Raw genomic sequence first — 13,144 nt, 5'->3', positions numbered from 1 at the left:
TCCAAAAAATCTTGTTCAAAAAAATTAAAAGCCTTGAAAACATCTGGCTATTACTTCCATGACTCAGTATTAGATTAGAAACATGAACTGTAATTTTTTATTGTTGTTGTTGAAGTAGTTCCTTCTTCAGTAAAGGTACACTGTAAGTAGTGGAAAAAAAATATTTCAAGTTTGCTTAAAATTAAATATTTTGCTGGATTGGGCCTAGGCTGTTATTCCTATTTGATGCTGTAAAGAACCATTCCAGCAATTCTCCAAAAGTTTATACGTAATTCAGAAGCTTCAGTAAGTCTGGGATTTCTTGTTGAGCTTCTGCACATACATTTACAGTATTCAATCTTTTGCATATGTTAAGAAACAGTATGAGTATTAACAGAAGGAACCGCAAATTTATTTTTATTCCTTCAGCCAAGCCACAAATAAATGACTCTTGCAAACAAACCAAATACTATTTAGTAACGGCAATGTAAATGCCATGGATTTATTTTATTTGGATATAAAATATTAAAGTAAATGATTATTTGCTGTGACACTCATTTTATCATCTTGGAAAAAAAGCAAGTCTTAGAAAAAGTTCTCTTGCCTTTCTTCAGGAAGCACTCAATCTACTTTTCAAAGTTATTTAATATTTTTCCAGAGAATAGTTAACTCTAAGCTTACACATACTGTGTCAGTGTGCTTCCTCCTATTGGGCAAACAACTTCAAAATCTAATTTGTTTGTGTTTTTGGTCTTACTAAATATTGGTCTTTGCAAGTCTGGTTTACACCATTTATATTAACTATGCCAACATTTTGATTTTGTTCTGAAGTATTCCACAACAAGCTGATATTATACAATACAAGCCCAAGAGCTAGCCAATCCAGTTTACTGAGTATACTTAGTGTATTTTGCTACTGATAAATCAATAAAACCATGTTGTAATCTACAAACTTCCATCTCTGTGAAGCAGCTATAAGCAAACTGTAAATGAACACACAGGTCAAAAACTGGGATGCCGTGATTATGTTGACTGTGAAAACATTTGACTTTCATAGAATACATTTTAGTGTTTGAGAGAACGAAGTTTCAGCACTGCTTATATTTTCCTGAAAGACTGAGATGATAAATATTCAAATGATGATAAATATTTGTGTTTATATTGTAACTACACATACTTTAAGAAAACAATATCTGCACTGCAATCCATGATTTACAGAGGTTAAGTAAATGTAAATCATAGCTACACAAAGAAAATAAACACTTGACTTAGATTGTATACTCAGTTTTGTGTTCTTCATCCATGTGAAACTTCCTGTAGTCAATGGATGTCTTGGGTGTGCAAGGGATGCATTAAAATTTTATCTGTAATTCCCTTTTGTCTGGGATTATTATTATTATTTTGTCTTCATTCTGTTAAGTACATCACTGAACATATTCCTGGCATTGACCATAAACAATCAGATGCTAAAGGCCTCACTATTAATTTGTGACACTAAAAATATCCATGAAATTGGTATTCTACAATCTGCTCTGGCATTATCACAGATTATAACTGTATGAGACTTCTGGTACTGATACAACAAAATGATCTACTAAGGGCCATCCTGAAAAGACAAGGAAATACCAAAAGAAACTGTGAATCATTAGTACCACCAAGGGTCTTAGCTGTGGCTCAGATCACCAGATCTGTCTTTCAGGACTCCAGTATTCAGAACAGGGCCTGCACAGGCACGTTCCTCTTCCAGATTGCACAGAGAGCAAGACAGCACCTTGGGATGGGATTTGTAACAATGGCTATAAGAGAAGAGTGCTCCTAAACTAGCCAGACAGTTTTTGTGTTATTCAGTCAGAAGTTTCTGTTTATGCTAATGCAAGTCCTCTCTTCTCTGGGTCAGGAAGTTATTACTGCAAGTGGTAGGTAGCACCAGCCACTCCCTCCTTCACAGCCTGCAAATCCTAACTGGACTGTAACATGAAGCATGCAATTCAAAAACTCACAAGTGATGCGTCATCCAGTGAAGATGATGTGATTCGGTGTGGAAAACACATTTCATTACAGACTTGCAAAAGTAGTATGTTTCCTTATGTGCAGAATGAATGATACTTTAGACATAACAAGAGAAACAAGATCTGCTTAGTGATACCAAAACACAGCATATCTAGAAAGGTCCAGAGAATATGCCCCGAGTGGCTGAATTTGTTCAGCTCACCTTAGATTTGAATGCTAGTTCAATATTTTATTTCCCCACAACTAGAAACTGATTTCACTCCGTATGTTAAATTTATCTGAAGTTGAACGCAACTTTATTGGCTTACTAAATTCTTTTATTACAACAAATATGTATCTCTACAAGACTTCTTAATTCATCAATTCACCAGGCATGTTATTGCAGTCTGAGGGGAATTATTCTGAGAGAAGTCAATGGTGTTAGAGCAAAATTCCAAGTATTTAAATAAATTCTGTCCCTACCATGTCCTGCTTTCTGTTAGATCAGACACAACTTTTTTCACACATTTCAATTAGTCTTAATTCCTCATTAAACCTAATTCCTAAGGCAGACTAATTGCAAGCCCATTGCCCCTAAACCTAATAATTTCACATTGCCTGTTTTTGCTACCGTAGCTAATGGTAATATTTTATGTAAGCTATGATATACTTGGTACTAGATTTTGTGTTTCAGATTCTCTAATGTTCTTCTTCATGCCTTGCATGCCAAAGAAACTTTGCATCAGCTCTGCTGCACGGCAGAATTCTTTGGGGTATGTGGTAGTTTTGCGTGTCTGGGAGTCTTCCATCTGGCTAGTGTGGGTTTCCTAAACACTATAAAACCCCGCCTGTGGAGCTTGTATATCTCTTATGGGCCCCATGCAGTTTATAATCTGCTTTTAATTATTGCACGAGGCAGCCAACACATCACTCCTCATCAAGCAGCTTTTTCCACATTGAATATCCTTTAATAACTTTTGATTCAGTTCTGAAAGTTCAGAGTTATTGCTGATTTTCATTGCTATCTTAGACTGCTACAAGAGTTTCTCCTCCCTTGTCTCCTTCCTTGCAAACTCTCAAAACCATTGACTTCAGTCGTTTATTACAGTAAGTAAGAAAATCTTAGCACTTTGCCCTCACTTGCTTGTCTTTTGAATGTAGTCACCATTATCTGTTTCACAGTAAACTACAGGTCAGATCTTTAGCTGGGACAAATTAATGCAACTCAGTGCAATAGAGCTAAGCCAACTTACTGTAACTAAGAAACTAGCTCTACATTTACATTCTTCAACAAGTCATCGGAACTCACTTTACATCTCAAAATGCAAGCACCAATTAAATTATTCCCTATATGATATTAAAAGATTACCAACTATTCAATCCCAGCAGAAATTCACAGCAGCAGAAAACATGGTGGTTTTCATTAAAAGCAAAATCACTTTTGACATTTGCTAAATTATTTACTGACACAAATCAGTGAAACTATTAATATCTATGAAACTGTACTACTCATCTCCAGTCATTAACATGATCTCTCATTCAGGATACAGTTTTGTAAAAAAAAGAAAAAAAAAAAAGAAAAAAAAAGCAGCCTAGTTTTAATAGGGAAGTCTGAACATCTAAATGTTTCATCCTAATAAAATAAGAAATCAAATTATTTTAATTGTTTTGAGAGATGAAAATAAAAGACATGTATTTTCAAAATTTAAAATAAAACCGAGTTCTCTAACATTTGGTCGTTCCTCCAAAACAAATAGCTCTAAGTCCCAGTGAATGTACAAGTTGTTTCTTTTGTGCAGTGCTTCTGCCTGCAATTTCTAATTAACTAGCTCCATTCTTATCTACAACAAGTGACTGAAAGCATACAAGCTACAATATATACTTCAACTAAATATATGTAGGTATGATTTTAGAAGGGAGATAACTAGTTAACAACACTTGCATGAGGCAAAGAGGCTCAATCAGTATAATAAATCAGAAATGCTTGCTTTTAGCTTGTTCCCTGCATAGCTGTGCTGTACTGAATACGATCTGTACATTAAAGATACCATGTTTGCAGTTAAAAATCTCCAGAGACTTTAGACCTATACATAAAGATACTTATTTTACTCTTTTCTGAGACACTGACCTGTATCCTCATTTAAAAATGAACACCACATCTTTATATTATTAAATCTTTGTTTTGATCTATTAGTATTCACCAAAGTGCCATTTTATACAACCCCGCACTGAATAGGCAAGGCTGGAGGTAACCATCTGCAGCTTTAGAGTCCGTGTTTGAATTGATGAAAAGAGCTTTGTGTGTTCATTGCCAAGTTTGATTCTTCCAGTCATTAGACATTCCCCTCAGATCGCATCAATGAAGCGGACTCTCTTACACCCATGTGTTAAATTCTCTTCTCCTCATGGTTTCCTTTGCCAGCTATACTCCAGAAAGACTACCGGGTCTTAGCCACATTCTTCTCACAGCTGTGTTAAAAAAGAGCATCAGAGTGTCTTCCCAAAATCCATATGTGTATCTGGTCAGTCCCCTGTTGGAGGGTCACCTCACATTGTGGTGTGATTATTCAAATATTCATTCTTGTTCTTGAACTGCACTGCTCCGACCACTCTGGGAAAGATTAGACCCTCCAGCAAGCACCAGAGAACGTCTTGGACATCAATGTGAAATGCACACGACTCCTGTACTAGCAAGGCAGATTAGTTTTACTTGCAGAGGAAGGGGACTCTAACCACTTAGTTAATATGCAGCCCTTATTTTTAAAAAAATTTGTACTCTTTTAAATGTGTCAGATACTGGTAAGAAATGTTTGTTTTTGTTGTCTCATGGATGGACTTATTTATCAGCATAAGCTAAAAAGCAAAACTAAGTGAACAACTCTGAAAACAGAAATGATGTTCAGAAATGCTGGAGGGAAATCCAGGAGCACTCAAAATGGGTGCATTCCAATAACAGTGAAAGTTAGGTGGCTAGAAAACCCACACCTTTGGAAGTAAATTAAAGATAGTATTTCTTTTATGAGAGACAGTAATTTAATTTGATAAAACCACCTGCTTATTTAGAAGATAGCTTATTTTTTTTCTTGTACTCAATAAACTGAAATATTTTATCCGAATTTCTAACTCTCCTGCCTTCCACTTTAAAGCATAAAATAAAAGGAATAAACAAAACAAACCAAACAACAACACACCCCCCCCCAAAAAAAAAAAAAAGAAAAAAAAAGAAAAGGTTTCTTTAATAGTTAAGAACAAAACAAGTAAGAATTTTTGGGCTCACATCACTTTTATAATTGTTTTGTTCATAGTAAGAACTACTTTGACAAGTGTGCTCAGTATATCTATCATGATTTTACACTGATTTTCATACCTGTATATTTTAGCATTGCACCATCACTTCATGGATTTGAGTTTGCTTTTAGAAGCAGAAAGGCTAAATAGAAATTCTACATGCATACCTTCCACTACAAACTTAGACATGAAGCTCTGTGAGTATGCAAGTATGACTGCTCACATATGCAGAGCTACACTTTACTGAGATGGAATCATTAAATTGTGAGAAAAAAAAAAAAAAGCCCTCAAAGACAAATTACATTAAAATTCTCACCCAGCTGCAAAGCTGTTGCAGAAAAATAGAACATTTTCTGGAAAAAAAATACATCAAAAGTGGCCTCAACCTTTACTGATAATTGGCTAATATTGATTTGGTATTACATTATAACCTCCTCTGATCTCACTGTCACCAGTAGCCACTCCTCAATCCCAGAGGCTCCAGCAGGAAGGACAGTTTTAAAATATCTTGCTTCCTCTGCTGGCAGAGCACTTAATTAATTCACAGGCCTTCCCAGCCACCTTCTCCAGGTCAGCCCCATTTCCCTTCTGGGGCTGCACCAGCTGGCTCCCGGCTTCTCCAGCAGGACAAACTTGCGGGGGGGCCTGTGGCACCACGCCAGAGCTCCTGGGGAGTCTGTGTTACTGTCCTTGTTCTTTGTTAATGTTAATGACATGTCAAAAATTATATGCTCTACAGAGCATAAATTAAAAATCTTAAGTACCCCACAAATTGTCAAAATTTCCTACTGAATAAATATGTGAATAAATATGCACTGTGTTATGTGTATATATACACATATTTATTTACATGCTTCACACACTTAAAATGTGTATTTGTTTTATAAACTAGAATGGTTCTCTATTCAAAGTCTAATATATACCTTGTTAGTATTTCAAAATCAAAATAGATTCAAACAAATGCTGCTAGATCTGCGGGACTCCAACCATCGCTATTTTCTGTTTCACCACCGCCACCCCTGCTAGGACTCTGCAAATCGTCTTACAAGCAAGAGTACACAGTTGCAATTCATATATCACACCTGCAGCGAGCTGATGTAAGATGTTCACACTACTTCAGTATCAACAGAATTGACTATACCTAAGTTCACTACTAGGAGATTCCAATATATCCCCCTTCTGGTTCCCAGCTGCTGTTTCATATGGGATAGGATCCAGAATTTTTTTAGATACTTTGTGTCCTGATGACTGCAAGCCCAGGATCACTGTTTTGACTTCTGTCTTGTACTTAGAAAGCAAACCAATTGCAGGTAGGTACACAAATTAAAGAAATTATGGCAACACTGTGCAGACGAATTCCCTTTCCATTGCAAGCTCTGCATGTGATGCTGCCTGCAAACACTCAAGTTTTTAGGAATATTATAAAAATTTCTTTAGTGCTGCCAGAGAACAGATTAGCAAAGGCACAGTGAACACTAGTAAATTACATGATAGGAAAATACAAAGTACATATTTTTCAACTTTATTTTAATTATTCTAATTATGTTCTTTCTTAGTGAAGCTAATAATTATTTTCCTCTTCAGAGTTTTAACTGTTGCTTATGTTATTCAGATATTTTACTGATTAATATTGGGAAACTACTTCATATAGCTGCTAAATATGTCTTTCAACAGAATTAAATGTTACTTGGGCATTTAAAAGAATGTAAAATCAAGTAAACAGACATTTAAAAAACCTATTTGGGCTATGAAACGTAGCATCACATTTCAAATTACAAGCAGCTTGCTCTTAAGACAGTACTAATAATTAATACTACTGTAATTAATATCAAGAAGTCTTTCAGTTGACAGGTTTATAAATTGCCAGTTCCTTTCTGAAATGTAGAGTATCCTACATCTTGGAAATAAAATGCAAAGCTAACAAATGAGTTCCTGCCTAATTGCCAAACACTAATTTGTATGAAGCAGTTGAATCTACAAAGGAATTGGGAATTCTCAGCCTGGTTTCCCTGCTGATGAGTAAGAACTGTCTGTGTAGTTCTCCCAGAGGTGTCAGAGGAATCTCTATAGTGTCACACAAGGGTTCTTAGCTCAAAGTAAACACACTTTCCACAAACTCAGCTGCTTAATCTGTTTGCAGGTTGAATTATAAGATGGGGGTGGATGACTCTGGGTGCTGGGAAGACGCACAGAGCATTTCCACAGTTTCTTGGTAAAAAAGGCATGCTATTGTCATCAAAAGGCTTCAACCAATTGTTTAATTTTGCTATAGGCTCAGTGGTGTGATCTTAGCAATAATGAAAACTAACCTTACCAAAATTTTCCCAAGTAGCTGAGCATGTTAAATTGCATAAATACTTTTCGCTATAGCAGTGTATCACCACTACTTTAATTCAGGTTGTGCCTGCACTTCTACCTTAGGCACTGTGGTTACATGGGATTAAACAAGAATTCTCTAAAACAAGAACAAAACAAAAACATTATTCACTTAAATATAGTCAGTAAGTATTTATAAATAAAACAAAACACAACAACTTTAAAATCAAGCAGTGTACAGAAAAGTTTAGCCAACATTCACTTTTAGGTGCTGCAATTATTTTTCATAGTTTTATTTTTATCAAGCATGTTTAATGCACCTGCTAAAGTTTCAAAAACATCTAAATGTTCAGAATAAAGATCTGAATGATTCTCAACCACTGGAGGTTTTTAAGGAGATGACTGAAAAGATGTATTTTCATATACATATATTAATTATATTTTAGGTACTTACAAATAATTTTAACAATATAAAAATGTAATTTGCATATTTTGTAAGAGGAAATATCAGCATGATTTCTTTTTTAAACAGGAAGAACTCTTATTAGATTCTTGCAATATATTATAAGCCAACTCCTAGCTACTCTCGAAATATGTTGCAGACATCAAAGTTGAAGAAAAACATGGACTGATGGTAAAATCTGCAATTCAGCCTTGACAGCCTTGGAAAGGTGTGAGAAGGGTATTCTGAAGCTGATGAATGCAATGCAGCAATGAGAAACACCAGACTGTGAAGAGGCAAAGCCTATACATTTGCCTACATCACAGCAATCAGACCTTCAGAAGCTTCTGTGCTAGTAATAACTGTTGTCACAATAAGGACTTCAACAGAAAAGAACTTCAGGTTTTGAAGTTCAGTAACCTTTCAACACAGAATTGTACGTTGGGAAGGAGAATGCAATCCCTGCTCATCCATTCAGAGACTTCCTGTCGATTTCAGTGAGATTTTGAAGCCATCCCCTAAACAACCCCATCTGCATTTCCTGTATGAATCATGCCAGACAAGAAATCATGAGAACCTGAAGGTTCTACCATGCAATTATAATGGCAAATACTCTGTTGCTATATAATTGCCATGGGTGTAAATGATTCATCAGAAATGGAAACACTTTCCTTGTGCCTTGCACATGCAGTTTCCATAACAGTAGTGACAGGCACACTTTCTTCCATAACACTATATAACTGTTAAAATAATTGGCTTCATAACTGAATAAGTAATGAGCTGAACAGTCAACAAAAAATTAATCATTTTAAAGGAACTTAGTTCTGAGTACAACAGCATTTTCAGTCACAGGCAAAAGAACAATGTTTCATTTGCTTTTCCAATACAAGTTTTCCTGAAAGAAGGCAAATGACTTACTTCTGAACTTTTTCGTTGGCCTCCTTTGAAACCTCCAAGGCCTTTTGGAGCTTCATCTCAGTGTCCTTCTGCTCTGACTGAGCTTGCCACAGCTGAGCTGCCAGTTCTTCAATCTGGCCATAGGTAAGAGTCACAATGTCCTCGTCTTTCAGTCTACCTTCAGAAGTACTGAAAGTACAGTTAAGCCAGTCCTTCAGGCTCATCCCTTGAGACAAAGGTTTGTGTGAACTGGGGAAAAAAAAGCATACAGTTCATTAAGTTTCAGCCTAAGGCTGAACTGCAAGAATACTACACCCAGTTTAATTAATATCTTTATATTATCATATATGGATCTATATGCATTAATACCAATATTATTTCAAAGGTGATGAGAAACAAGAAAATACCTCATTTCCACAAGGGTCTTCTACAAGTATGTAACAAGTAGCAGAATTTTAAAAAGTCAAAAACCTGTTAAACAAACTTATAAAGTAGTAGTATTTTTCAACTGCATTATTCTCCCAATCACTTTATGACCTGCAGGAAAAAGCTGTTATTGAAATATATGAAACTGATTTAATCAGTGTAAGTTACTGATGTGTTATTATGTCATGATACAGAGGCCTGTCTTTTAGCAAGAAGACTCATCATCTGAAGGGAATTTTGCAAAATTGAAGATTTTTCAATACAATGAAAGTAATAAAAGTGTTACAAACATAATTAAGTTATCAGGATTTCTTAGAATTATGAATGATTTGTGCATGCTAAACAATTTTAAAGGCCCTCGGTCAATATTTTTGTGAGATGGAACTTAAATGTTTCTTGATGCTGGTTTAAATAAGCTAGTAACACATATACTGTGATACACTATGTCTTAAATAGCTTCTTTGTGGTAGATTGAGATAGGCTACTTGCCAGCATCAGAGTTTATCACTGGATACTTCAACATATATAGTGTCCTTCACTGTTTTATTACTGGACACTTCAACATACTCCACCATAACTTCTTGGAAAGACCTTCCTGAGTCACTGTTTTGGTTTGACTTAGGGAAAAAGTAGACATGTTTACCAACTATTGCACAGTGAAGTGCCACAGGTGTATACTCAACTCATTCAGTTTTATACACAATTTTGAGTTATATTCACAAAGATACCAAATCATAGAGCACAAAATAGTAATACTTCATTTTACAGACCCAGAATACAGTACTATATGCTTTGCACTTGACTGCCTGAAAGTTCTGAACAAATCAAAGGGATATCATAAATTAAAAATGAAACTGAACAGGGTCTTAACGTCCTGTTCTTCTTCTTAAATGAAGACTATTGTGTATCAGGAAAAAAATCTCAATGAAGCCTGTAAGACTGCAGAACTATTTTTCATGGAAGCAGCAGGTACCCAATATATTGGGTACCTTTATAACAAAAGTGGGAGATTTATAACAAAAGTAGGAGATTTATAACAAAAGAAGATACCATAATGAACAGTGTGTTTAAATAAATAATTGAAGTAATTTCAAAAAAAACTTCTTGACTTCTTGAATATCAGAAGCTATTGCTGTATTAATGAGTATGACTTGATACCAACCCTTTCATTGATGACCATGTACATATCAAACATTATTTCAGCATAAATTTCTAGTAGCAGTGGAGACTGATTGTAATACTCAAAATATTCTGCATGACAGCAGGTAGTATGCAATAGCATACTTTCTTCCTTTCCAGTTTATTAAGATACAGAAAACATCCTTCATTCTGTCACTCCATAGAGGAAAATCATATACAAACTAAAATATAATACATATAGACCAAAAAAAAACTGTTCATGAACTAATGGAAATCTAAAAGCTAAAAGGTTGGTATGTCATTATGCCTACTACTTGAGGTTGTCTGAAAATAAAGTAAAGAACATTTTCAATTAAATTAAGATATTGAAAAAATAAATATTTGTAAAGAGACATTAAAATCTCTAGAAAATCTCTAGAACATACTCATTAAAGGTTGCACACAACATTTACTGATTGAAATTCCACTATGGTTGAGCACTGATCACCACAGAAAAATACAAAGATATGCAAATAATGCTGAAAGATAGGTACTGAAATACCACTAATGCCTACTTCTTAAACACCTGGTGCAAGAATAAAATGAAAAAAAACAACAAACAAACAACCAAAAAAAAAATACTGAGAAGCTAATCTGTTCAGTGAATATATGGGTCAATGGTTTTCAAACAAACAAACAAAAAATCCTAACTTGTTTATACCAGCTGAGAGCTTTTTTTTAAAAAAAAATATTTTCCTTTCTACAACATATGAGAAACATGGCCTTTTATTTAGTTTCTAAAATATTGTCTCTGTCTGGCTACAACTGGGCTCCTTCTGAAAGACTGGCCCTGAATAATACAGTATGCAATACATAGTTAAATGTTTTAACTCATAATGATTGAATCTGAGATTCTGACGTATACATTTTGTAAGCCAGTGCAATTCATATAGATAAAGACACTGCGGTTGATAAATCTTTCAAACATTTTTTTTTAAGACCATACAATTTCCAAAGTTCCAGAAGATTATTTCTTAAAATAATATTGATGCTATACATCAAAAATAAATGAGAGTTCTAGGCCTAAAGAATGGTTCACAGAAGCATTCAAACTGTTCCTTGATTTAAGTAATTTACACTTTCATTATTAAAAAACAAACAAACAAACAAACAAACACACAAAACAAAAACAAAACAAAACAAACAAACAAGCAAACAAAAAAACTTTTGCTTACTATGGTAGTATGAGTCTAACAATTTTTGCTTAAGCCTGGTTCTGAGAGCTTCAGTTAATGGGCCACCTTAACCATATCCAGGAAGAAGAAAAAGTCATATGTGATGAAGTCATGTATGCAGCTCTGGCAGATAGCAAGAGGTCCCCCCAAAGTCAGAGCACCTTCAAGCCTGCCATAAATTTCACATTATAACTGTTCCCAGAGGGACTTTTCACTGGCTGAAAATCAACTGCATGAAGTGCTCTTCTTATAACACTTCTCTCTTTACCAGGCATACTTTTGCTGCAAGGTGAGAAATGATTTTCCACCCAAAGCAATTACTGAAAAATCTTCCACCTAAAGGGGTTGAGGGGGGGGGGGGAACTAAAAAAACAACAACAAACATTCCCTATTTATTCCCACTTTACTCCCCATCTCCAGTGATAAACATATCCAGTGTTCCCAAATGCATGTAGGTCTGACCTTGGTTTTCACCACAAATGTCTCTGACACTCAAGTTCTGGAGACTACTCAAACCTCAGCCTGCACTTGGGATGGCTTTGAAGAGGGTCCCTTCATAGTGCTGAGACCACTCAAAGGCTAGGCAGCATTCATACCTTGAAAACACTACCTCAGAGGTGCCCTTGGGAAAGAATCCAGTAAGACAATATTTAAATTAAAAAAAAAAAAGTTCATAACACCTAGAAGGACTTTGACATTTTCCTGCAAAGCAGAGGAAATAAAATGGTCAAGTTTGCATTACAGGTGAGTCAGGAGCCTGACAGCTGGTAGACAGGTAACTAGATGACATTGCCCTACCATAGACAAATATTTTATTAGCCTTCCTTCCTCTGCAATTACAAATGTTAAAAGAACTTTTTTTTTCCTCTTCAGTACAACCTCCTAAACATCTTTCACTAATTTACCTGATGGCACCAGCTGTGTTAGCTCAGGCCACAGACCATGTTACAACATTAGTGCATGTTATGCATAACACAGGCTATATTCTGTGCATTCTTACAGTCCATCACAGAGTGTCACTACCTCATCTGTAGGATGAGCTCAGGCATCCTCTGTATTTTATATTCTCTCACCAAACCCATGGATAAGCACTTGTTGGGCAGAGCCCACTAATGATTTTCTTCTCTGTTTCAGCTAGTGATAAAACCTTAGGATTTTACAGAATAACATGTTGATTGATAAACAATGATCATGCATGTCCCTACCACCAATCTCAATTACTTTTTAATTTGGATCCATGGTGAACTGTAGGTTGAATCTCAACATTTTCTCCTGAAATGATCTGGAGAAACCTGTGACCTGCATCGTTTGCATGCTGTATGATTGAAGCACGCGTTCATTATTTATAGTGCAAACTTGAACTGATGATCATCCATCTTAGAATTTCCATTTTTCAACATATACAAATTAAATGCCACTACATTGTGGCTCCTTGGGCCTCAATCTTTTCACC

At 35.4% G+C, this 13,144-nt stretch overlaps 1 protein-coding gene across 2 annotated transcripts in view; it reads right to left on the bottom strand.

Moving 5' to 3' along the window:
- MIPOL1 (mirror-image polydactyly 1) overlaps positions 1–13,144 on the bottom strand; it is a 187,559-nt gene that overhangs the window by 10,645 nt on the left and 163,770 nt on the right. For both annotated transcript variants that reach the window (XM_032188980.1, XM_032188981.1), the window contains one exon: positions 8,933–9,160. In XM_032188980.1, the coding sequence (XP_032044871.1) occupies positions 8,933–9,160 (228 nt within the window). The remainder of the gene's footprint in view (positions 1–8,932; positions 9,161–13,144) is intronic.

Source organism: Aythya fuligula, chromosome 5 (assembly GCF_009819795.1).
Source record: "Aythya fuligula isolate bAytFul2 chromosome 5, bAytFul2.pri, whole genome shotgun sequence".
Lineage (NCBI taxonomy): Eukaryota > Metazoa > Chordata > Aves > Anseriformes > Anatidae > Aythya > Aythya fuligula.
The sequence above is the reverse complement of the archived record's forward strand: the minus strand, read 5'-3'. Positions and strand labels throughout refer to the sequence as shown.